Source organism: Solea solea, chromosome 13 (assembly GCF_958295425.1).
Source record: "Solea solea chromosome 13, fSolSol10.1, whole genome shotgun sequence".
NCBI lineage: Eukaryota > Metazoa > Chordata > Actinopteri > Pleuronectiformes > Soleidae > Solea > Solea solea.
The window spans coordinates 7218628-7240740 of record NC_081146.1 but is presented as its reverse complement, the minus strand read 5'-3'; the positions used below and the strand labels follow the sequence as shown (position 1 = coordinate 7240740).

Below are 22113 nucleotides of genomic sequence, written 5' to 3'. Positions count from 1 at the left end.
TATAATATCTTTTTGAGCAGGAGAAGAAACAGTTGGAGGAGCGTCTGAGTGAGGTCACCGACCAGCTAACTGAGGAAGAGGAGAAAACCAAAAGTCTGAACAAGCTCAAAAACAAACAGGATGCTGTCATTGCTGACTTAGAGGGTAACTGTCCCAATGTCAGGCTAGTGGTAAATCTACAACTAACTGTTTGTGAAGGTTGTCAGTCATTTAAGTCACTATATCTTCAGGAGTGTAGATATAGGCAACTGGACTTGCTTGAGTCCAGTTGCCTATATCTACACTCTTTAAGCTATAAGTAATTGCGTCTTCTCTGTTGTCTTTTTGAGGTGCAAGATCACCCTGCCAGGTTTTATGTATATTATCTTGCAGCACGCAAGTAAGAGTGAAATATGAAATATAGAAAGCAAGTAATATGTCATATTGTGTATTTATCATTTGAATTCCTGTAACTATATCTAACTTGAAAGGCTGTGATCTGATCGTAAGTCACTTCATCACTGTGTGCAGAACGTCTAAAGCGCGAAGAGCAGGGTCGCTTGGAGCAGGAGAAGTGGAAGAGGAGAATGGAGACCGAGTCGGTTGACACCCAGGAGCAGCTGTCAGACCTTGGCATGCTGACTGCTGAGCTACGGGGCAGTCTGTCTCAGAAGGAAAAAGAAATCACCACCTTACAGGCCAGGTGAGATACAGAAGGACCTAAACTAGACATAATAACATACAAAATTGCAGTTTTTTTAAGATTTCCCCTAACACTATCTGATTTCTTTTCTCAATCTGTGCTTCTGTCAGGTTGGAGGAAGAGGGTGCTCATCGTGCTGAAGCTCAGAGATCACTGAGGGAGGCCATGTCCCAGGTGTCTGAGCTAAAGGAGGAAGTGGACAACGAGCGAGGGATGAGGGAAAGGGCGGAGAAGCAGAGACGTGACCTGGGGGAGGAGTTGGAGGCTTTACGAACTGAGTTGGAAGACACTTTAGACACCACAGCTGCCCAGCAGGAGCTAAGGTAAATGATAAATGTCAAAAATTCAAATTCAAATGGTCATATTTTGCGTTTGTTGTCAGATCAAGTCTGAAAAAGGAAAAAAAATGGTCAGACTTACTCCTCTTAAATCTCTATAGGTCTCGTCGAGAGACAGAGTTAGGTGATCTCCAGCGACGTGTTGAAGAGGAGACTCGCCGCCATGAGGCCCAGCTGTCAGAGCTCAGAATCAAACACAGTGCTGCCATAGACAACCTCCAGGAGCAGCTTGACAACAGCAAGAGGGTAGGAGAATCACACACTTGTGCCCAGAAACACTTACAGTACATGCATTAACACTGACTCACCTTGTGTTGTTGCTGTTGTCTTTCAGGCACGTCAGTCTCTGGAGAAGTCAAAGGCACTGATGGAGGAGGAGACGCAGAATTTGACTGCTGAGCTCAAGAGTCTTCAAACGGGCCGCACAGAGAGCGAGCGAGGTCGCAAGAGGGCTGAGGGTCAGCTGCAGGAGCTTGGCGCCCGTCTGACACAAGCTGACAGAGAGAAGGAGGAGAGAGAGGAACGAATGCACAAGCTGCAGGTGCAAAAGAATACAAAGGAGCTGATTTTGAACCATAACTTATCGATAGGTTTAGATTTCTGTATTGCTGTGAAGGAGTCACTCTTTTTTTCCGTTGATACATGATTTTTTTCTTTCTCTTTCAGTGTGAGATTGAGTCTCTCACTGGCAATTTGTCCTCCATTGACACCAAATCTCTTCGTCTCTCGAAAGAGGTCAACAGCCTGGAGAATCAGCTGCATGATACAAAGGTAAAAAACTGAAAGGAAAACAGGCATCAGGAATATGTCTTGTTGAGTTAAGGACATCCTCATACATGACTCATACACTGACTTTCACACATGTTTTTTCTCTCTCTCTCTCTCAGGAGCTGCTGCAGGATGAAACTCGTCAGAAGATGGCCCTGGCCACCAGGGTGCGAGCACTGGAGGAGGAGAAGAATGGACTGATGGAGAGACTTGAGGAGGAGGAGGAAAGAGCCAAAGAGTTGGCCCGACAGATCCAAACTCACACCCAGCAGGTAAATCAGAGAGACCCACAGATCTTGTTTAACTGTGGAACTGTTGCTCTAGAGCAATGTCCACAAAAGTGAAAGATTAAAATGACCCATGCTAAATCACAAAAACACATAAAACACATACAGTAGGTGTGTACACACAAATATCAATCCACTCTGCTCCCTTTTGCAGCTGTCTGAGGTTCGTAAGCAGTCGGAGGAGGTGACCACCGCAGTGGAAGCTGGTGAAGAGATGCGCAGGAAACTTCAGAGAGAACTGGACAGTGCCATCCAGAGGGAGCAACAGAAAGAGGAAGAGAAGGAGCGAGTGGAGAGGCAGAGGGAACGTCTGAGGGAGGAAATAGAGGACATGACACTGGCCTTGCAGAGGGAGAGGCAGAACTGCATGGCCCTGGAGAAGAGGCAGAAGAAGTTTGACCAGGTTAGAAACTTGTTTGTTTGCTGCAAAAATCTAACTGAGTTGATATTCTTGAAATGTTTCTCTTTGACCTCTAACTTTACCTCCTTCACTTTGTCCTTCAGTGTTTGGCAGAGGAGAAGTCAGTGAGTGCTCGGCTGGCAGAAGAGAAGGACAGAGCAGAAGCTGACAACCGAGAGAAGGAGACAAGACATCTGGCGCTGTCCCGGGCCCTGCAGGTAAACTATTCAAGAGATAGAAGAAAGTGTGTTATGTGTCTGTGATTGCGGAGATAAATCTTCTGTGTTTCTGTATGTAGGAGGTCCAGGATCAGAAGGAAGAGCTAGAGAGGGCAAACAAACAACTACGTGCAGAAATGGAGCAACTTGTGAACCAGCAGGATGATGTCGGCAAGAATGTAAGTATTTTCCTTTTGGGACTCCGTTTTATTTGATTATTTTATGTCACCGTCCTCAGGTATTTACCCACTCTTATCTTTTTTTGGACTAGGTTCATGAGTTGGAGCGGACTCGGCGGTCATTGGAAACAGAGGTGCAGAGCCTGAGAGTTCAGACACAGGAGCTTGATGAGGAACTGGGGGAGGCAGAGAACTCCAGGCTGAGGCTGGAGGTCACCCTACAGGCACTCAAAGCCCAGTTTGAGAGGGAGATCGGCAACAGCGAGGAGAAGGGAGAGGAGAAGAGGAGGGCACTCAGCAAACAGGTCGAGAGGGGAAAGAGAAAGCAAAATATAGAAGATGCTGCTGCTGCTCCTTTCTCCAAATTACTTCAAAAATGTTTGTCCTTCATTGTATATTAGGTGAGGGAGTTGGAGATCCAGCTGGAGGAGGAGAAGAGTCAGCGGTCTCAGGCTGTGTCCTCCAGGAAGCAGCTGGAGGCAGAGCTGGAGGAAGCCCAGGCCCAGGTGGACACGTCCAGCCGTGGCAAAGAGGAGGCTATGAAGCAGCTACGAAGGCTGCAGGTAAAACAAATAAGCATTTATTTTTTCTACTCGTCAGTGTGGCATCTTTTTTAATATTCAACATATATAACATTTTTAACATTTAATGTATCACAGGGTCAAATGAAGGAAGTTCTTCGCGAGCTCGATGAGTCCAAGTTAACTCGGGAGGAGGTGGTCTCCCAATCCAAAGACAGCGATAAGAAAATCCAGTCTCTGGAGGCAGAAGTCCTTCAACTCACAGAGGTGTGTGTACGCACATGCGTGTGTGTGTGCCATGCTGGGCCATGTCAATAGAGACATCATGTCATAATACAGTATTGTTAGATTTGTTTATTAAACACATGTTGCTGTCTGCATCAATTATTCTGTGTAGGAGCTGGCAGTATCGGAGAGACAGAAGAGGCAGGCTCAGCAGGAAAGAGACGAGTTGGCTGACGAGATGGTCAACAGCAGTACTGGAAAGTTAGTATCTCTCTACTGCTGATATTTTGTGTCATTTAGTGTGTTGGTGCTCGAGTTGCTGTAACTAGAATTGTATGTTTGGTCAGAACTGCAATGAGTGAAGAGAAGCGGAGGTTAGACGCTCGAGTCAGTCAGCTGGAAGAGGAGCTGGAGGAGGAGCAGACGAACTCTGAACTGCTGGCAGAGAGACAAAGGAAGATGACTCTACAGGTGCTGTGGATAAAACTACACTCACACTTATCACACACACAGAGTGTCACCATTCTCTGTTTCCTCTGTATTCACATACACCCACGCAATCACACGTCATCGTTCCTTTCTCATCTGGCTCCAGGTGGAGACGCTGACCGTGCAGCTGCAGGGGGAGAGGACTTTGGCGCAAAAGGCGGAGGCAGCTCGGGACCACCTGGAGAAGCAGAACAAGGAGCTGAAGGCGCGGCTGGGAGAGATGGAGGGAGCAGTGAGGGGCAAACACAGGCTCAGTGTCGCCGCCTTGGAGGCCAAGATCGAGTCAATGGAGGAGCAACTGGAGCAGGAGAGACAGTGAGAGAAACATACAAACTACACAGAGGGATATTTTAAATTTTAAAACATACAGTAAATAAAAAGTGCAATGAAGAAAAAATAAGGAATAATTTTGATACATCATTTTACACATAATGGTTTTCTTTATGTTGAATTACATGACTGAATGAATGTACCAAGTCAATTTGACAGTTAATACTTATTACCTCCCTGCATCCTCACAAATACATAAAGATAAAATATTATGTAGAGTGAGCCCAAGTCCCATGTCCTTTTTATCACTGTATAGGTGATAAAAAGGACTTCCCATTCAAACCCCACAATAACCATAAATATAAATTGGTTTCATGATAATGACAGAGACATGGAATATGTTTCCACAATAAACTGTAAAGCAGATTTTTTTTCATTTATTAGTAGGAGCTGTCAAAAGAACTGACAATTGTTTTATTGCAGTTGTATTGTAATAATTGCTCGATGCAACAGGTTGCTTATTGTGGCTCTTTGCATCTTTAAGGGAACGAGCCATTGCCAACAAACTGGTACGAAAAACAGAGAAGAAACTGAAAGAGGTGATGATGCAGGCAGAGGACGAGAGGAGACATGCAGACCAGTACAGAGAACAGGTAAGAAAATTAACATTAACTGGACATCAGCCTAAAGTGAGCTGATGTATAGCACTTATGCAGTATAAGCATGAACTAACCATTTAATAGGGGCTACATCAGCAACTGTCTCCGCTGTAATTGTGCCCCAGGGCACAGAGAGTGCTGAAAAAAATCATCCTAAATGAGTGACTCATCCAACTGAATCCAACTTAATCCTAATCCTGCTCTGGCATCTGTGTATTATAGGGAAGGTAGAGCATATTCAGGTCTGAAAAAATAAATCCCTCAACCAGAGCGAGACAGTGACTTTCCTTCCAAAACCTCATCTGTGATTGTCTGCCAGATTTAATCTGATTCCTGATCCCCATCAGTCCTGTTCCCAGACTAATCTCCCTTTGTATACACTTTGACTTTTCTGCCTTCTTGTGTTTCTTTTTTTTTTTCTGCAACACACTTATTGCACCTCTTCTCCTCCACCTCTCCCCATCTCTCTTCTCTGTCCCCTCCTCTCCAGCTGGATAAGTCGATGGTTCGACTGAAGCAACTGAAGAGGCAGCTGGAGGAAGTGGAAGAGGAGAATTCGCGTTCCAATGCCCAGAAGAGGAAGCTGCAGAGAGAGCTGGAGGAGATCACTGACAACAGTCAGACCATGATGCGAGAGATCAGCTCCCTGCGCAACCAGCTCAGGTAACCATATGTGTGTGTGTGTGTGTTTGTTAGTGTGTGCATGTACATTTGTGTTTGACATCATTTGTGTTTTTTTATTTTCCCTTTTTTTAACTCCTCATTAACATGATATGGTTTGTTTTGCTTTGTTCTTTTGTTGTATCCGTTTATGTCCATCTAACTTTGACTCACTGTCCATCTGTCTGCGTCACACCAACACTCAGCATCCCTGAATGGAGACCAGATAAGTAGGTCATCATGTGTGTTTTTTTCTGTTTATTTTTATTTTTTTGTAACATTATGTGTTGTGTGTTAATCTGTTATTATTTAACTTTTTGTATGTTTTGGGAAATATGCTAATTTGTCTGTCTTGGTTACAGTCATGTTTCAGGTTGATACCACTCTGTCTGTACTGTACTGTAAATATGAAGCCACAAACAAAGGCTGGTTAACTTAGCATAGCAGTAACAGCCTGGTCCAGTCCAAAGGTAACAAAATCGAGCAACTCTAAAGTTCACAGATTGACATCTTGTTTAATTTAATTAAAACTTAGAGTAAAGTCAAAGTGCTAAGGCAATAAACATACTGGTACATAGTCCTCTACACAGGATAACTTAAAACATAATTCATAGATAAACGTATTAAATCATTTCAGAAGCATTTGTTTATGGCCGTATTAAAGATACTGGAGAATGGTGAAAGAATTATGAAAATAAAGTTGGTAGACTGCATTTTCAGAAACAAAATAGCAGTTTGAAAGCAGTTTTCTAAAAAAAAAAAAAAAGAAAAAAAGAAAAGAAAAACACTGTCCAAAGTGGGGTGTTTATTTCATATTGTGCTCATTTGACTCACAGCAGGACATAGGACAGCAGAGTAACTGTATCTATCTTATCCAGGCGTGTTCCATTGCCCCTGGCATTGCGTGGACGCAGAGCGTTGGTTGATGACTTCTCGCTGGAGAATTCTGACTCAGAAGATCCTCCAGCCTCTCCGACTCCCTCCTCTGGACTCCCAGGAACCTTAACTCCCTCTTCTGATCACAGTCTGGACCCTCCACCACCCTACAGTGTCAACAACACTGAGTGACAGACTCAGTCAAACACATAACGTATGCACACACTCACATACACAAGTCATATAGGATGCATACATCAGACGTTCTAACTCTTAACTCTGACCTATAGATCTTGCCTAGTTTTTGTTTTTTGAAACAAGTACAAAAGACATGTAAAAATGAGATTTTGCAAGGCAGCAAATGGAATTTGTTTTTATTTTGTAAGCTGTGACATAAAAAGCAACTTAAAAGACTGGAAATTTCTACCTAACACTGCATCTTTGTAATGCATTTCTGAGAAACTAAACTACATCTCCCAGAACGCCACGGGGAAAGTGAAACATTACCAGCTAATTTCCTGATGCTGTACAGTAAGAGCAGAAAACATGAGATTATGGTGATCGTGTCTTTTACATTAGGAGGTATTTGAAAATGAAGCCATGTTTAAGCCGTTGATGAGGATCGAATAATATACTCACAAAGGGCTGCTGGGGAATGAAAATACTTCTGAAAGGTGTAAGACAATCTTTATTAATGTTACATGTAAGAGCCAACAGGAGAAATCAAATATAGACATTCAAAGAGAGAACTTCACATTCTTTATGGGCGTGTTTTTGAGCTCTTGTGATTTGTGACATCTTAAGTCAAATATCTTTAAAAAAAGAAAACATGAAAGTTAGAATAATCTGGCAATTGAGGAGAGATAATATTTAGTCAAGCTTGAAGAAAACTGAGCAACATCACACTAAGTTCAGTGTTTTCACGTCACATTGGTCACAATTTTAGCACATTTTGACGATAAAATGCAGTTTAATATCAATGCAGTTGCACTGATATGTGCTAAGGTCGGGTTAAATGATAAATCGTTTTCCTATAGATTAGAATCAGTATGTTGTTAGGCAATGCAGTAGTTGTATTAGATAGTTTCTTTAAATGAAAGCCTAAATATTGCTTCAGAAATTTGAATTTGTATAATTTATATGAAATATGACCTTAAGTTATTGATCATTTGTTTCCTTTGGGAGGAGAACATTGGTTTGATTGTGTCCGCTCCTGTAGGCACTGATGTCAGCCTGGGCCAGGTTACAGCGTGTTACGTTACATGTCGGAAAACTTAAATATTTAAATCGGCGTCACAGGATCATCGAGTCATTGAGAAGTATGATCACAGCCACAGATACATAACTACTACTGTTTAGCTACATTTGTTTAATACAAAGCAAACCATTTAGTGACAATTGAGTGACAATTTCTAGACTGATAAACATTGCATTTTATTCTGACAAGCATCTTGCACATTGTTATTTTTATGGATTAACTGTAAATCATTGATCAGACCAATGGTGGGCTTATGGATGAGAAAAAGGGACTTCAATTTCTAGTAAAGGAAAAATAGTTATAGAATAGAGTGGAGTGGAGACTGGTTAATTCTTCTGCTATCATCCTGTGACTACTGGATTATTTCTTTTGAAGAATTAACTCACTCTCTGCTCACAGTACAGTGTAGAAGATGGTAGAATAAGTGAGCTCGAGATTTGTAGTATTAGATAAAAGTAACAATGGAGGCACTGAGAAATGAATATTTATGAGGCAAGAATAACAACGTCTCTAGCTATCAGAGCTCAGAAGAGCAAACACCAAACACGTGGAGTCAATGATGACCCTGCAGTGAATTGACAATAATTTAGTGATTCCTGGTTTATAAGATGTATTTCTTTTAAGGTAAAACAATAATAACATTTATTGAATTAATTAACAGGTCATTTCTTTGGAAAAGTCCAACATTCTTGGAAAAACGCTCACTTACCCAAAGTCAGATGAGCAGATCGATTGCCACTTAAATGTACTGTAAATATGTAACTGCAGCCACTCAGCTTAGTGCAAAGCCTTGAAACAGGTGCAAGAAACTCTCCTGGTCCTGTCACCAAATCACCTCTAAAGCTCACTGATTTACACTTAAATCTATTGTTCCATCAAGACACCTTTTCTTAGCCAGCATCAGCAAGCAAAGACTTCAGGGATTCACTTCTCTAGGCTTGGAAATACTCTGTCACATTCAGTTATTCAGTATAAATTAGCTTGCGACAAAAAACAGTTAATTCAATTCTATTCTATTCTATATTGGATTCTAAATTAGAGAGGCTTTCCCTGGTGCTTTAACTCATGGAACTGAAAGATTAAGATTGTGTTTCTAAACTTTACAAAATGTGTTTGTGGAATGGGCCCTTTGTTTTCACAGCAGCCATTTTGACATGTTTTAACAGGAAAAGGCACATGTGTTACGGATCACATTAACAGTGGCTCTGTTCAGTCAGTAGAGTGTAACCGTGAACCCGTGTGCACCCTGAAACCGAGGAAGCTAAATTAGATTATTTACACCTGTGATCTGTCAAAATGGCTGCTGTGCACATGGTTCTCTGTTCTGAATGTTGTTTTTCTGGATAAACTGTGTGTTTATACTTTACTGCAGTGGAGTAATGATCCTTTTGGTGTTTATGGATGATGACTTGTAGGAATAGGACAGACAGTAGTTTTCTGTTTTTAATTCCCTATTTTCTTCCTTCTGTACGTAACAGGTTTATATTGCACTGACAAAAGTAGACCGCTGAGTGAGGACAGTAATCTACAGGCCCGACGTCCCATGTTCTTCATCGTGTGTATGTGTATCCATACTTCCAGCTTCTTATTTTTTGCCATACCAGAGTCAAAATAATTCACAGTTAGTGACAGATGAAGAAAGATCAGACTAGTTGGATCAAGAGAGAGTTTGACTACTGATGTATTAAACACCCTTTTTATGGGTTTGATTTTTTTTTTCTTTTTCTGAATGTACAATTATTTTATTTTAGAAATATGCAAAGGATTTTGTTTGAAGCCGTGTCTTTTTTTAAGATATTGTGTAAATGCTGCACTTTACACATTACCAGTGAGGACAAACACTGTCAGTACACGACGTCTGCTTTGTGGGGTTTTATTTTATCATATAAAGAGATAGCATTAAGCCAAATGAGTTGACATTGTGATGCGGTGTGTCACTCTGAACATTCACCGAAATGTTGTAATCTCTAAATGTCATATCAGCGTCTATATGTGGCGACTCTGTTGATGCCGTCATAGACCAAAATCTGATGACACGTGGATTGATCTGCTGGAATGAGAACAGATTGATTCTGTTCAACTGTAGCAAGAGACGAGGCCGGTGCTTCTCTGAGGTGTTATTTTTCTCTCTGTGTTTGTTTATGGCTACTGTGGAACTTGAAACATTTTGGAAACATATTTTATTGTTTTAGTCTTTTTTGTTAATGATGCTGTAATTATTAAACATCTGACTGGGGTTAACTTTAATGAATGTTGTTGGTTTTGATTGAGTGTGTGTGTGTGTGTGTGTTTGTGCTTTTTGGACAAAGGCTCACAAACTATAGACAAAAAAGTGGTTTTACGAAGTATTTATCAAATAGATTCCCTTTATAGATATTTTTACACCACTTAAACAACAATATTTAACACGCAAATATACACAAACAACTCAAATATCAGTTACAACCCTAAACATGGACATGCCAACGTCTCTGTGCACAAATGAGGGAAATTCATTTCAGGCTGATCATGATAACGAGTTATATTTTAATGTCAGTACAACATTGTTATTGTTATTCATTCTAATACATTATTTAATTATTAGTTGCTGACACAGCTTTAAATATGTTGGTGATAATAGCTGATAATAGCACAGATATTAGTTTGGACTTGGGAACATGAATGACCTCAGTGAAACAATAAACTTAGTAGTTTAAACACGTTGCTGCATCACTGTTAAAAACATTGTGAAATCACAGTATAGGCTGTAAGGTGTAAGAATCTGCAAACTGATAAAAAGGAAAAAAAAAACATTGAACGTTAAGGCAGACAAAAATATATATGGGATATTTCAGCTAAGTAATGATAATGAGCTACATGGCAGTATAGTAAAATTTTATTTTTTGTTAATTGTAATAATCTCATTTATGTTTTCTTATTTTTGGTCTTTACTGTGAGGTTATTGCTTTAGATTTAACCAAAAGCATAAAGAAATGTAGGTTGTACATTAAAACACCTGCTGATCTCTAATTGTCAAAATAACTCATGAGTACCCCCCAAAAATCCAAGATAAAAAGCAGTGAATCCTCCAGAGGAAAGGTGGATCATGACTAATGTTGCTCAGGTAAAGATGCTCTGCTCTGGTTGTTGCTCATTCACAGACTTGACGATGACACATTCTTAGCAGTCAGGTGACGTCCTCTCTTTGAGGATATCAGGAAACAGCCAGTCATCCTCATGTGGTGGCGTTGGTATTGGACGATGGTCAGGTTTAGAAGGAGGGGCACAGAATGACTGAGCAACTCCCTCAAAAGGTGTCAAATGTGGATTATTTTCACAGTTTACCTGCATACAGTGAATAAGTTGCTCATGTTGTTGGTATGTGGGCAGGTGTGACATGTTGTAGTGACAGCTGATTGGCATGTTGAGCTGGTTTTGTGTGACATCTGAATCTTGAGATAATCTAAAATGGTTGAATTGGGTCGATTCATGGTCTTCCTGACAGCTATGTCTATATTCACAGCTCTGGTAGTGTAGGTCCTCCATCTCCGATGTGTTGCTGCACATCCTTTGTGTGAAGCCATCTGACTGGTTTTCCACACTGACCTCTTGACCCACATCATCTTGGCACGCGCAGATACTTTGGAAAGCTCCCACGTCCAGGCTGCCTCCGATGTCCTTGTTGCCAATGCTGAATAAATCCATTATGTCTGCCCACGGACTCTCTGCAATGTCGATGATGCTCTTCTGAGACTGTGTGCAGGTCGAGATGTCTGTGAACATTTGGATGGAGAAGTCGCAAGAGTCAAGAGACAACGGAGACAGCTCTGGAGAGCAGGCAGGTGACTGGACGAAGCTTGAGTTCTGTAGAGCAGTTTGCGTGTTATCTGGGAGGTTGTTGATTGACTCCAGTGGACTTTCATCAGTGTAATAGTCAGTATGAAAGTCATCTGCCCTGTGATAATAGTCTGTCCCTTCTGGAGAGCTAACAGATGGGGATTCATCCAGTTTATGTTTTCCACTCTCCTCCTTCTTTCTTTTGTTGGCCTGGTTGACTGTTTTAGAGGTGCTGCTGTTGGGCTGGGACTTTAGAGGCTGTTTCTGAAGGTCTGGCGAGTCTGGATGATTCTCTTCACCGACCTCAGTTTGTTGTGAGTCAATAGAGGCGTCAGTTGTAGACTCTGAGATGTCACCTGCTACTACGTGAACACTGCATTTCTCTGGTTCTTGTAACAGGCCAGTCTGTAACGGGCCTGCAGCTGCTTCCTCCTGTGACTGCTGTGAGGTTAAGGTTTTCTCTTCATCCTTAAAATAAAGAGCTGATGCTAGTCGGTGGTTTGCTGCCTCTATATCTGCAAACTTTCTGTTGGGAGAGAAAGACATGATGTTGTTGAATCACCAGTAGTTTTCAAAATAATGTACGAGAAAGTCATGAAACCCATGTGCCCTTGAAGCAAAAATTGTCATTTTAGTATACATACATATACATAAAGGGATGCATGAAGAATTATTTTTTATCCAGGTGTATTGATGCTGCTGATGTCACCACCGGTTGCCTAGCAACTTCATAGCGCTGTATTTTGTTGATAGAGCCAGGCTAGTTCCTTTTTCCAGACAAGATAATCAGTCAAATTCAAATTCACCATGAAGACACACAGGTGGTATTAGCTTTTATTTTACTCTCGGCAAGAAATAAATAAATAAATGTAGGGTTTATTTTTAATGGGGAACTGATGAAGAGTTTGGGAACCACTGCCTCGACAACTGTTAGTTTGACTGTAGTTTCTGTGATGACCCTTCTCACCTCTGGATCATGTTGTGCAGAAAGCGCCGATGGTTAACCTGCCGCTTGGACGGTCGGTTCTTTCGTGGTTTCTGCAGGGTCCTCATCATGTGACCCGCTGCTGAGGTTACAAAAGTGTAGAGGTCACGACCCCAAGGGACCCCTTGCTCCAACCCGGGCTCCAGAGTAACAGAGACAGACGGTCGCATGGTTGCTGAGGGAGAAATGGTCTGCGATGAAGAAAATAGTTTTCAAGAAAAAAGATAATGTCTGATTTAAAGTGAATTCTTCCCATTTGCACCAGTTCTTGCAGAAAAACAATATTAATGGGCCTCCCTCACTCATTTCTTGCTCCACCAATGCTGCTGCTGGCAGAGCTTTGCCAGCTCCACCTTTCCAGATCATTCTAACAGGCACAAAAGTCTAATTGTTTCTCAGTGTCTTGGGGTCATTCTCGGACAGGAGTTTCCTGCATTAAGCTCCCTCTTTGGATTACTGTGCTGCTTGGTCAAACCAGGGCAGAGCCATCAGCACTAAATCTATCTACATTAGGAATGACAGAAGGTACTTTTTAAATTCAATTCTTAAATCGTGTGATGGTACAGGCGCAGAGACACGGTAGACACATAAGAAACAACTACTCATCCTACTGTAATAGGGTTGGACATATTCTACAGGCTCAACATTTCTATCTCAAACACGTGTCAGTCCACACTGTCCCTGTATCACAGAGACGCTCTTTTGTGGTAATAAATGTGATAAAAGCAATAAGATTTACTACTGATTTAATGCATATTGACTCTATCTCACACACCGTTTTAACTTGACCAGCAGATTTAATCAATAAACAGCTATAACATAAAAGCCACTCACACTACATGACTAATATTTATTTATTTATTTACCAATACAAAGAGTAAGAAACAGACAGCAGCTGCTTTATATATGTATATATATATATATATATCTTACATAAAAAACACATCAGAAAAAGCCTCCTACCGTTCTCCTCCTGAGGCTGCTGCTGGTATGATCCCACACACTGTGCTGGTTTGATTGTTGGTGTCTGCCTGTGCTTGTGTCCTGAGTTCGAGCGCACAAATGAAGTCAAGTGACATAAGCGCTCAATGCAAACGCACAAAATCTCTTCTTCGTTTTTTTACGCCCAGCAGAATGAATGGAATCCAGTTCGACCAATTGATAGTGGAAGAGGAAGCGAGACCCGATGAGAGGCTCTGAAAAGAAGCAATTATCTGACAAGTCAACCACTGGTGGAGCCGCGGGCACACGTCTCCATTGTGTGTCAAACCAAAGGCAGCTTGTTAAACACTGGGAGACACAAATGCATCAGTTGAGGCAGTTAACAAGCTCTTAATTGATCAGCTTAATCTCTGGCCCTAATTATCACATTCTCAGAGGGAAGAGCTAAGATGGTTGCTAGTGGCTTTAATTGACCTTTTCAATTCAATAGTTTACCTTCCAAGTACAGAATTTTACATATCTATGGCTGCAGGTGGGTGGATGGGCCTTTTCTCACAAATGACAGCGCCAACAAAGGGGAAACATAAAATGTTGTGTTTAAAAAAGAAAAAAAGATTTACAATCCTTTCTTCCACATTATAATCACATTTGTCAATGAATTGTAAAACAAATAAATAAATAACCAATCTATACATATTGTACACTTTCATACAACGGTCTTTGTTACGGGCTCAACATTTTGTTTTGTTTGTGAGAGACTGCTACATAAATACACTTAAAACACTGCTTTTCTTTTCTCATTTTCTCACTTAAGATTGAACTATTATAGAGGAAAGTATTGTGTTATGTTGCACATCATATTTTATGCTCCATTTAGTCTAACTATGTTCTTCTTTTACTCTATAATTGGGTTTTGTTCAAATTGTATATTTTTATGTTTCCAACATTTTAAATGTAATTTTGTTTTTATGAAAATCACATTGAGTTGCCCTTTTGTATGAAATGTGCTGTACAAATGCAACCAATGAATGTGCTTTTAACGTGTTGTTATGGTTTTTGTAACCTTATTAATATTCTATATATCTACAACACAGCACAGCTATTTGGAATGGCGTCTTATTTCATGTATTATTGGTTCACAGTAGTAATGGTTTACCCCCAGATACCAGAGATACTTTGTTAGGCTGTTTTTTGTTAATTGAAGATCCAGTGTGTAAAATTTAGATGACATTGAAGATGAAATAATTATATGTATTATTCATTACCCCAGAATGAGCTTTTTATATTTATATCAGGAGCTTGTGGAGGCTGTCATTCTGGACAACCATGTTTTTCCAGTGGCCCACAATGCACAAACTAAACATATTTAGAGTGTTGATGCTGACTGAAGGCTACATAGATTCCCCAACATACTTAAGGGAAGGGTGAGGTGAGGGATTTTCACCTGCAACATGTAACTTCACCAATAAATGTTACAAAATGTTTCACACTGTGCCTTTAAACTTATTTTTTGACACATTTCAGCCTCTTTAAATACAGAAATGTTGACCTTTTGCCTTATTGTGATAAAATGAAGCCTGTGAATCTCACAGCACAAGCGTGGTCGCAGGAGTGGCATCTATTTATAGTGACACCACGTGTGTTTCTGAGCAAAGAGCTACATTCAGAAAGAGTGCAGCTTTCTGGTGTCGTCTTGACGTCAACACTTCACTCAGCTGGACTGTGGTAAGTTACATTTACTGTCCCGCAGAGACATGAGGACAATTTACTCAAGTGACTTTCAAGTAAATGGCACTGTGTCATAAATCCCATGTATTCAGTTGGCTCATTGACTACAAATTGAGCTGAGGCCTTTAATTTAGCTTATGTGCACACAAATTCAACATAATAATTGGCTGTCAAACTGTAGGTTATTGCTGTGTTGGTTTCTTCTTTATCATTCCTTACATATGCCGTTTTCTCAGATTCCTCTCCAGAGTGCTGATAAAGGACTTATCACACATTTCTAACAACAGTGGCAGAACTTTGACCTGCTGAGAAAACCTCAGCTACCTCACCTCAGTTCATCCACGTTGGCAAAGAGAACCAATCAGAAAACATCTTGTGTTTCTTTGGTCTTGGAAATTAAAGGAGAGGGTGAGGAAAGCCATGCTGACAGGTAGGTTTGAACGCCATTTTGTGGCCCCCATTCACCCAACCACCAAGTTTATATGTTATTTTTGTTGAATATTAGTTTTATGTGAACATTTATTTCTAAAGCTTCCACTTGTTTAAAAGTGTTGAATTCAATAACTCTCTCTGGTCAGGTTTCTCATCATGAACCGGACATGGGCTTTGTTCAAGGCTCACCCGTACATCAGTAACGTCCTGGGATACACTACTCTGTTTGCCTCAGCTGATGTGATACAGCAGAGCGTGCTGGGAGGCAAACACACTGCTGGGTCCACATCAGAGGGTTCAACTGGCATCGACTGGTGTCAGACGGCTCGGGTGGCGACTGTCGGCTTCTGTTTCCATGCCAACTTCAACTATCAGTGGCTCAGGTGGCTGGAGAGGATGCTCCCGGGGGGCGGAGTCAAGGCAGTGACAGGAAAAGTTGTGGTGGATCAGCTGGTGGCAGCACCACTCACCATCAGTGCCTTTTATATCGGTGAGTGTGTTACAACCACATATGCAAATGTGGCTGTGTTTGAGTCTTTGTTAGTGTCTGTAACTCTTTAGATTAAATAACAACTTTATTTTAGTGGACTTTTTAGGGACGTTTGGTGTAAAATGGTATTAAATGTGACCTGTTTTACAAAAATATTCTTTGATGGTGGTTTTATTCAAATTCATTGGTCGAACACAACAGGCCTCCTCAAATGGGTTTTCTCTTCTTGAAAAATCTACATAAAATTTTAAACAAGCTTTAACGATACACCCCCAAACAGGTTTAAGTTTACTTGAAAACAAGAAGGACCCACTTGAAGATTGGAGACAGAAATTCTGGACATCTTACAAGGTAAATGACCAAGTTGAAAATGATCCTTTGTTAAGAACAATACCTGGTGTATGTTACTGATATGTAATCTATCTATCTATCTATCTATCTATCTATCTATCTATCTATCTATCTATCTATCTATCTCTCTGTCTGTCTGTCTGTCTGTCTGTCTGTCTATCTATCTATCTATCTATCTATCTATCTATCTATCTATCTATCTATCTATCTATCTCTAGACTGGAGTAGTATATTGGTCAACAATGCAGGTGAGATATGTGTTTATTTACTTTACTGCTGCACACTTTTTATACGTATTCTACATACAGTATGTACCTACTGTGCATGCACAAATGTAAAGTGACAGATTCCCATTTTTTTATATCTCTCGCATCATTTCAGGCAGTGAACTTTGCTCTGGTTCCCCCTGTGGCACGGACAGCGTTTCTCGGAGGCATTGCGCTGACTTTCACAATCTTCTTGTGCCACCTCAGACAGAAGGACAGCCACAAACTTGAATGAACCAAGGATCCTCAACAAAAAATATAAATGACATTAGATTTGGTTGGTTAAAGGACACAGTTTGGTTGCAGAGTCAGTAGATTTCATTAAAATGTGGCGAAATTCTGATAAAGGTCACAATGTGAGCAGATGATCTCACCCCTGTGGGTTTGTGTTGGTTCTGTGTCTTATTTCAACTTCTCCTGTAAGAAAGATCCACGCAAATATATATCATGATGTATGATGACCAACCAACCATTGTTAAATTAAAGAATCAAAAAATCTATTGTTTACATATAATCTATTTCTGAGTATTTTTGTCAAATTAAATCATTTAAATAAATAATTTGTCTAAATAACTAATCCATGTTTAGTAACTTTTATTAATGAGATAAATTGTTTATTATACAGTTGTATTTCTTACAAATTGAAAAACTTTTGCACATGATCTGTCATTTCCTTCAGGGAGCTCATTTGGTCTTCATGTATTTATATGTATATTGTATAATAATGTATGATTTAGTATTAGCAGGGACGATTTTATGTTTTAGTTAACCTTGTATATGCAATATCTGCAAAACAAAATGCCCAACCCTACTACAGAGCAAATACGTTTAGAAAATGCTAAATGTTACAATCATATGAATGGTAAGCATTCTCAGAGGCCTAATTAATTGTCATAAAGTACTGCTGACGTTTTAAAAATGAGTTTAGGCCTACGTGAGTTTATGAAAATTATCAAAAACCATTGTGGGAGCAAATAGGGATCAAACAATATATGAAACCTACCTAAGAAAATTAGAATAACATAATCAGTTGTGATGTGTGCTCATAACAAGAGTGTAAATGCACAAATTTAACAAAAATAATCGTTTAAACGATCAGTCACATCGAGCGCTCCTGTTGTTTCCACCAGTAGGGGCGCCATGCTAAATTCTCACAGGTGTTTTGACTTTGGCCTGCAGGAAGCGCGTGCTCAGTAGCCAATCAGAAACGCGAGATGTGACAGCATTGTTTATCGCGAGACCTCGACTCTTCCTTTTCCCTTTTCGTTCCAGTCCAAGATGGTAGGTGCCGCTAGTAGAAATTTTCAAACACGATAACCTCAGTATCCACGATCATCCTCTGAATTAAAACAGCTTATGTTGTAAACGACAATCGTTAGCGTCTCTAAACATCTATTGCTTCACTGTTCATTCATTATTTCGTGCTATTTAAGCATGTAATCAACATTAGCTTACCCTCCCTGGTGCCGACATTAGCGCTGTAGCCGCTTCAGTGCTTAAAGACAAGAAATGTGACCTGGTTGTATTTTTCGAATGCGGGATACTACATTTTAATCACAGTTTATGTCATTTTTAACTCAACTTTATTTATTTTAAGTTCAAATGTGTCCGCTGAGCAGCATATGTATGCTATGCTATTTGTAATAGCAGTTAGCATCGGTGTATCAACGTGTTAACCAGTGTGTTCGAGTACTTGTTTTCAAGTATGTCAATACTTGCATTATATCTGATCGGTGTCAGACTATCATGTATAATATCTACACTTATGTGTCCTCGATTAAGAAATGATGAAAACGTTAAATATGGAGCTCTTATGAACTGCTTTCTTATTAGCAGTTGTTGATTGTGTTAACGTTCTTCTGTTAACTTTTAAAGGGAGTTGACATCAGGCACAACAAGGACCGTAAGGTGCACAGGAAGGAGCCAAAGAGCCAGGATATCTATCTGAGGCTCCTGGTCAAGGTAAGTCACATGTTCCAGTCAGTAGCGATTATGTTTATGTACAATAAAAGTAGTGCTTTGTTTGTGTTCTAACCACCCTGCTGGTTTCTTACAGTTGTACAGGTTCCTGGCCCGCCGCACCAATGCTCCCTTCAACAAGGTTGTCCTGAGAAGACTCTTCATGAGCAGGACTCACAGGCCACCCATCGCTATCTCCCGCCTGGTTAGTCCTACTCCCCTCATCTTGTTCACCTCATGCTGGGGACACAAGTTTTTTTGCACAATTGACAGTTGGGCACTAGTTAGGGACACTTGGCACAAATCTGTTTGTGTGAGGGTTAAAGACTTGGATTGGCAAATGTGTGAAGGTGACAGACCTGACCTCAATCAGTCATATCAAACATGATAGAATTTTTGAGCCGACTCCTAGTCTCACTTCAGTGCTGATGACTGAACCAACTGCAAATGCATTTTACCGAAAGCCAATGAAAAAAAAAAAAAGCATGTGCGATACAAGAAGTAGCATCAGAAGACAACAGGAAGTAGTGGGTATATCAAAAATATCGTTCTCGTAGGCATGGTCGCTCTTGTGAGTTTGCGGCGATTCATTTGATTTGACAAATAATGTAGTCTGTGATCCATAGTGCAGTCGTTAAATGAGTGATCCTCAGTCTGTCAGTCATTAAACAAATCTGTAAAAGCCAGTTTGTTAGTGTGTAATCCAAGTCTTTTCTAAATTAGTAGCAATTTACTGTGTCATTGTAGTGCATCCCCAGTTTCAGATGAAAGTTTATTGTTCTCACTGTAGTGTTACTGCTGCGGCCATTTGAATTCAGTAGTTTACAACATTCAGATGCACTCGTTGCATCCCTTGTTTGGTCCTGATGTAACAGTCCACCTTTGCTGTTAAGTTTCAAAGCCACTTTCATTTGTTGAGGCTTGTCTGGAAAGTTGATTTTGTAGTCTTGCAGCATCCAAGGCATCATTTGACCCTGCATTAAAAATGTTCTAATGAGCTCTGAGTTTATTATTTGGAATAAAGAGCACTGCTTTCTGCTCAGCTACTTAATGACTAATCCCCACATTTTGGTATCTAGAGTTTAAAGGTTTAAGCAGTACTATTAGTGTTTTTTTAGTCTTGATTTCCCCAGAACAAATTAATGTGACTATTTAATTTTGAAGGAAATGTAAATTGTGGCTGAAACTGAAATCACCATGGATTGTTACATCGCTATCTGTAACTAACTGTATGTCTTTCACTGATTGCTATTGGTGTAATTTGACTCTGATTTTCCCAGATTCGTAAGATGAAGTTAGATGGCCGTGAAAACCAAACTGCTGTGGTTGTTGGAACAGTCACTGATGATGTCAGGATTCAGGATATCCCCAAGCTTAAGGTAAATGATCTTTGTTGAGTGTTGTTTCCTCTTCAAAAAGTGAATAGGCTCTAAACACTGCATTGTTGTTGGAAATTAAAAACAAAGGTCTGTGTTGTCCCACAGATCTGCGCTCTGAAGGTTACTGCTGGTGCCCGCAGAAGAATCCTGAAGTCAGGTGGTCAGGTGATGACTTTTGACCAGCTGGCTCTGGCTTCTCCCAAAGGACAGGGAACAGTGCTGCTGTCAGGTAACACTTCTTTTTTTTTATCCATAATGCACGGCCATCAATTACTAGATATAATTGTAGTCCTACACTGATCAGTTAAGTATTAAGGTAATCGGTTTCACTCTTACACTTTAATTGTCGGTAAGTGTCAAAGTTTGTGACCAAAAAAATTGCCACTAGGTCATTTGACAATTGTAATATTTTTGTAATATTACTATGAAAATGTTTGGTCATTACATGAGTTACCATTTTTGTTAATACTATGTTTGTTCTTCCATGAGACCAGATGCACAAGTATGCAAAATGTATAAGAAACCAGAATTGAAACATTTCTGTTCAATCTCAGTGTTTCATTATAACAGTGGAGTGAAACTCATTCTTCCATCGGCACTTAAGTAATAAGCATACAAATAAATTGACATGTTAAAGAGACTTTAAGTAATAAATAGAAGCATTTGTATGCCATTTACAAAATCTTTCTTTCTCTAATATCCAGGACCCCGTAAAGCCAGAGAGGTGTACAGGCACTTTGGAAAAGCCACCGGTACCCCTCATAGCCACACCAAGTATGTGTACAGTTGATGTGTTAGTAATGTAGTATATTTGCCTAAGGCTGCCTCAGCAATAGATAAAGTTGCTCCAGTACTTTGATCTTTGATGTTGGACAACCTCATAGGTCAGGACAGAAGATAAGGCTTTCTTATGGAAGTGACGGTACAATTGGTTGATAAGACAATTTTCTATCATGATTAAACTATGGTCTCCAAGATTGTGACATTACCATAATAATATGGGTCTATTTACAATTAGTTTGTCATTCATTTGACAGAACAGGTGGTTTTTTGACCACTGTTGCTCCAAAGAACAGTCACAGACCAGTCTGCAAACATTTTAGTGTTTATAACTGAACCTTAAAATCAATTCAGTGATGAAGTGTGTTGGGTAGGTTTTTGTGGTGATGTTAGGCAGCAATGGTCGGAATCAAAATGTTATATACATTACCTCTGCCAAGGAGGCTGTTTTTGGACACATGTCTGAGAGCACTTTTATTGAAAAGGGAATTTTTTTTTTTAATAGATTTTAGATCTTAGTCTGGATTCAAAACAAAACCATTTTTAGCCTTACCGGAAAGGAGTCTAATAACACTGGACCTTGGCAGAGTTTGCACTTCCAAGTGTTCACTCCAATGGTTATCAAACTTTTTATACCAAATTCCCCCTGAGAAAATATTGCCAATGTTAAAATACAGTGGTTTAAATAGGTCGAACAAAGTCGGCTATGGACTTCTCACAGGAGGCAGATTCATTCCCAATAAGATAATTTGCTCTGATCTTCCTCATATACTTCTGACATAGTATGGGTGTAGTGAAATTAGATTAAGATGACGCTACTTATTTTATTTGTTTAATTGTGACACCATATGATCACATAACCTGGTATATACACAGTAGAACAATAGTTCTGATTTTCCTCCAAGTACCACCAGAGGAAGCTACCATAGTTTGAGAACCGTAGCTCTAGTCTATATAGTATCATTTTGTGTTTGATGCCATCATCTTAAACAAACCCTCTTTCTGTTTTCCAGGCCCTATATCCGCTCCAAGGGCAGGAAGTTTGAGAGGGCTCGTGGTCGCAGATCCAGCTGTGGTTACAAGAACTAGTGTCATTTTGTTTTCCATGCAATCTGATACAAATAAAAGATTGGCTGTACAAAATGAGTGTCTCTC

At 40.1% G+C, this 22113-nt stretch overlaps 4 protein-coding genes and 1 long non-coding RNA gene across 13 annotated transcripts in view; 4 read left to right on the top strand and 1 right to left on the bottom strand.

The window, feature by feature from the left end:
- Positions 1 to 10077, top strand: part of myh14 (myosin, heavy chain 14, non-muscle) — a 28994-nt gene extending 18917 nt beyond the window's left edge. For 6 of the 8 annotated variants that reach the window (XM_058648574.1, XM_058648573.1, XM_058648569.1 and 3 more), the window contains 20 exons: positions 21 to 144; positions 511 to 682; positions 793 to 1005; positions 1122 to 1266; positions 1355 to 1561; positions 1687 to 1791; positions 1908 to 2060; positions 2230 to 2478; positions 2580 to 2693; positions 2774 to 2872; positions 2965 to 3177; positions 3274 to 3435; positions 3532 to 3660; positions 3791 to 3879; positions 3966 to 4089; positions 4214 to 4422; positions 4922 to 5030; positions 5527 to 5699; positions 5903 to 5926; positions 6575 to 10077. In XM_058648574.1, the coding sequence (XP_058504557.1) occupies positions 21 to 144; positions 511 to 682; positions 793 to 1005; positions 1122 to 1266; positions 1355 to 1561; positions 1687 to 1791; positions 1908 to 2060; positions 2230 to 2478; positions 2580 to 2693; positions 2774 to 2872; positions 2965 to 3177; positions 3274 to 3435; positions 3532 to 3660; positions 3791 to 3879; positions 3966 to 4089; positions 4214 to 4422; positions 4922 to 5030; positions 5527 to 5699; positions 5903 to 5926; positions 6575 to 6764 (3003 nt within the window). In that variant the 3' untranslated portion in view covers positions 6765 to 10077. The remainder of the gene's footprint in view (positions 1 to 20; positions 145 to 510; positions 683 to 792; positions 1006 to 1121; positions 1267 to 1354; positions 1562 to 1686; positions 1792 to 1907; positions 2061 to 2229; positions 2479 to 2579; positions 2694 to 2773; positions 2873 to 2964; positions 3178 to 3273; positions 3436 to 3531; positions 3661 to 3790; positions 3880 to 3965; positions 4090 to 4213; positions 4423 to 4921; positions 5031 to 5526; positions 5700 to 5902; positions 5927 to 6574) is intronic. The other 2 variants (XM_058648570.1, XM_058648571.1) reach the window with 2 other exon arrangements.
- Positions 10078 to 10163: 86 nt separating this feature from the next.
- On the bottom strand, positions 10164 to 13762 carry LOC131471807 (uncharacterized). 2 transcript variants are annotated; one of them, XM_058648578.1, is made up of 3 exons: positions 13595 to 13762; positions 12614 to 12822; positions 10164 to 12172 (listed from the first exon to the last, which is right to left on the bottom strand). In XM_058648578.1, the coding sequence occupies exons 2-3, from the start codon at positions 12799 to 12801 to the stop codon at positions 10990 to 10992; spliced, it is 1371 nt and encodes a 456-aa protein (XP_058504561.1). In that variant the 5' UTR covers positions 12802 to 12822; positions 13595 to 13762; the 3' UTR covers positions 10164 to 10989. The 2 variants fall into 2 exon arrangements, with proteins under 2 accessions (XP_058504561.1, XP_058504562.1); XM_058648579.1 differs by having other exon boundaries at positions 12614 to 12806.
- Positions 12834 to 14265, top strand: LOC131471808 (uncharacterized). The gene is made up of 2 exons (XR_009242026.1): positions 12834 to 13156; positions 13762 to 14265. It is a non-coding gene; the product is annotated as an uncharacterized LOC131471808 (long non-coding RNA).
- Positions 14266 to 15649: 1384 nt separating this feature from the next.
- si:ch211-120k19.1 (uncharacterized protein LOC563199 homolog) lies at positions 15650 to 17222 on the top strand. Its single transcript, XM_058648713.1, has 5 exons — positions 15650 to 15731; positions 15880 to 16223; positions 16504 to 16574; positions 16793 to 16822; positions 16956 to 17222. Exons 2-5 carry the CDS (start codon positions 15890 to 15892, stop codon positions 17073 to 17075), a joined length of 555 nt encoding a protein of 184 aa, XP_058504696.1. The 5' UTR covers positions 15650 to 15731; positions 15880 to 15889; the 3' UTR covers positions 17076 to 17222.
- A 791-nt stretch (positions 17223 to 18013) lies between these two features.
- Positions 18014 to 22104, top strand: rpl18 (ribosomal protein L18). Its single transcript, XM_058648711.1, has 7 exons — positions 18014 to 18121; positions 18716 to 18802; positions 18897 to 19004; positions 20080 to 20178; positions 20284 to 20407; positions 20883 to 20952; positions 21972 to 22104. The coding sequence occupies exons 1-7, from the start codon at positions 18119 to 18121 to the stop codon at positions 22045 to 22047; spliced, it is 567 nt and encodes a 188-aa protein (XP_058504694.1). The 5' UTR covers positions 18014 to 18118; the 3' UTR covers positions 22048 to 22104.
- The last annotated feature ends 9 nt before the right edge of the window (positions 22105 to 22113 follow it).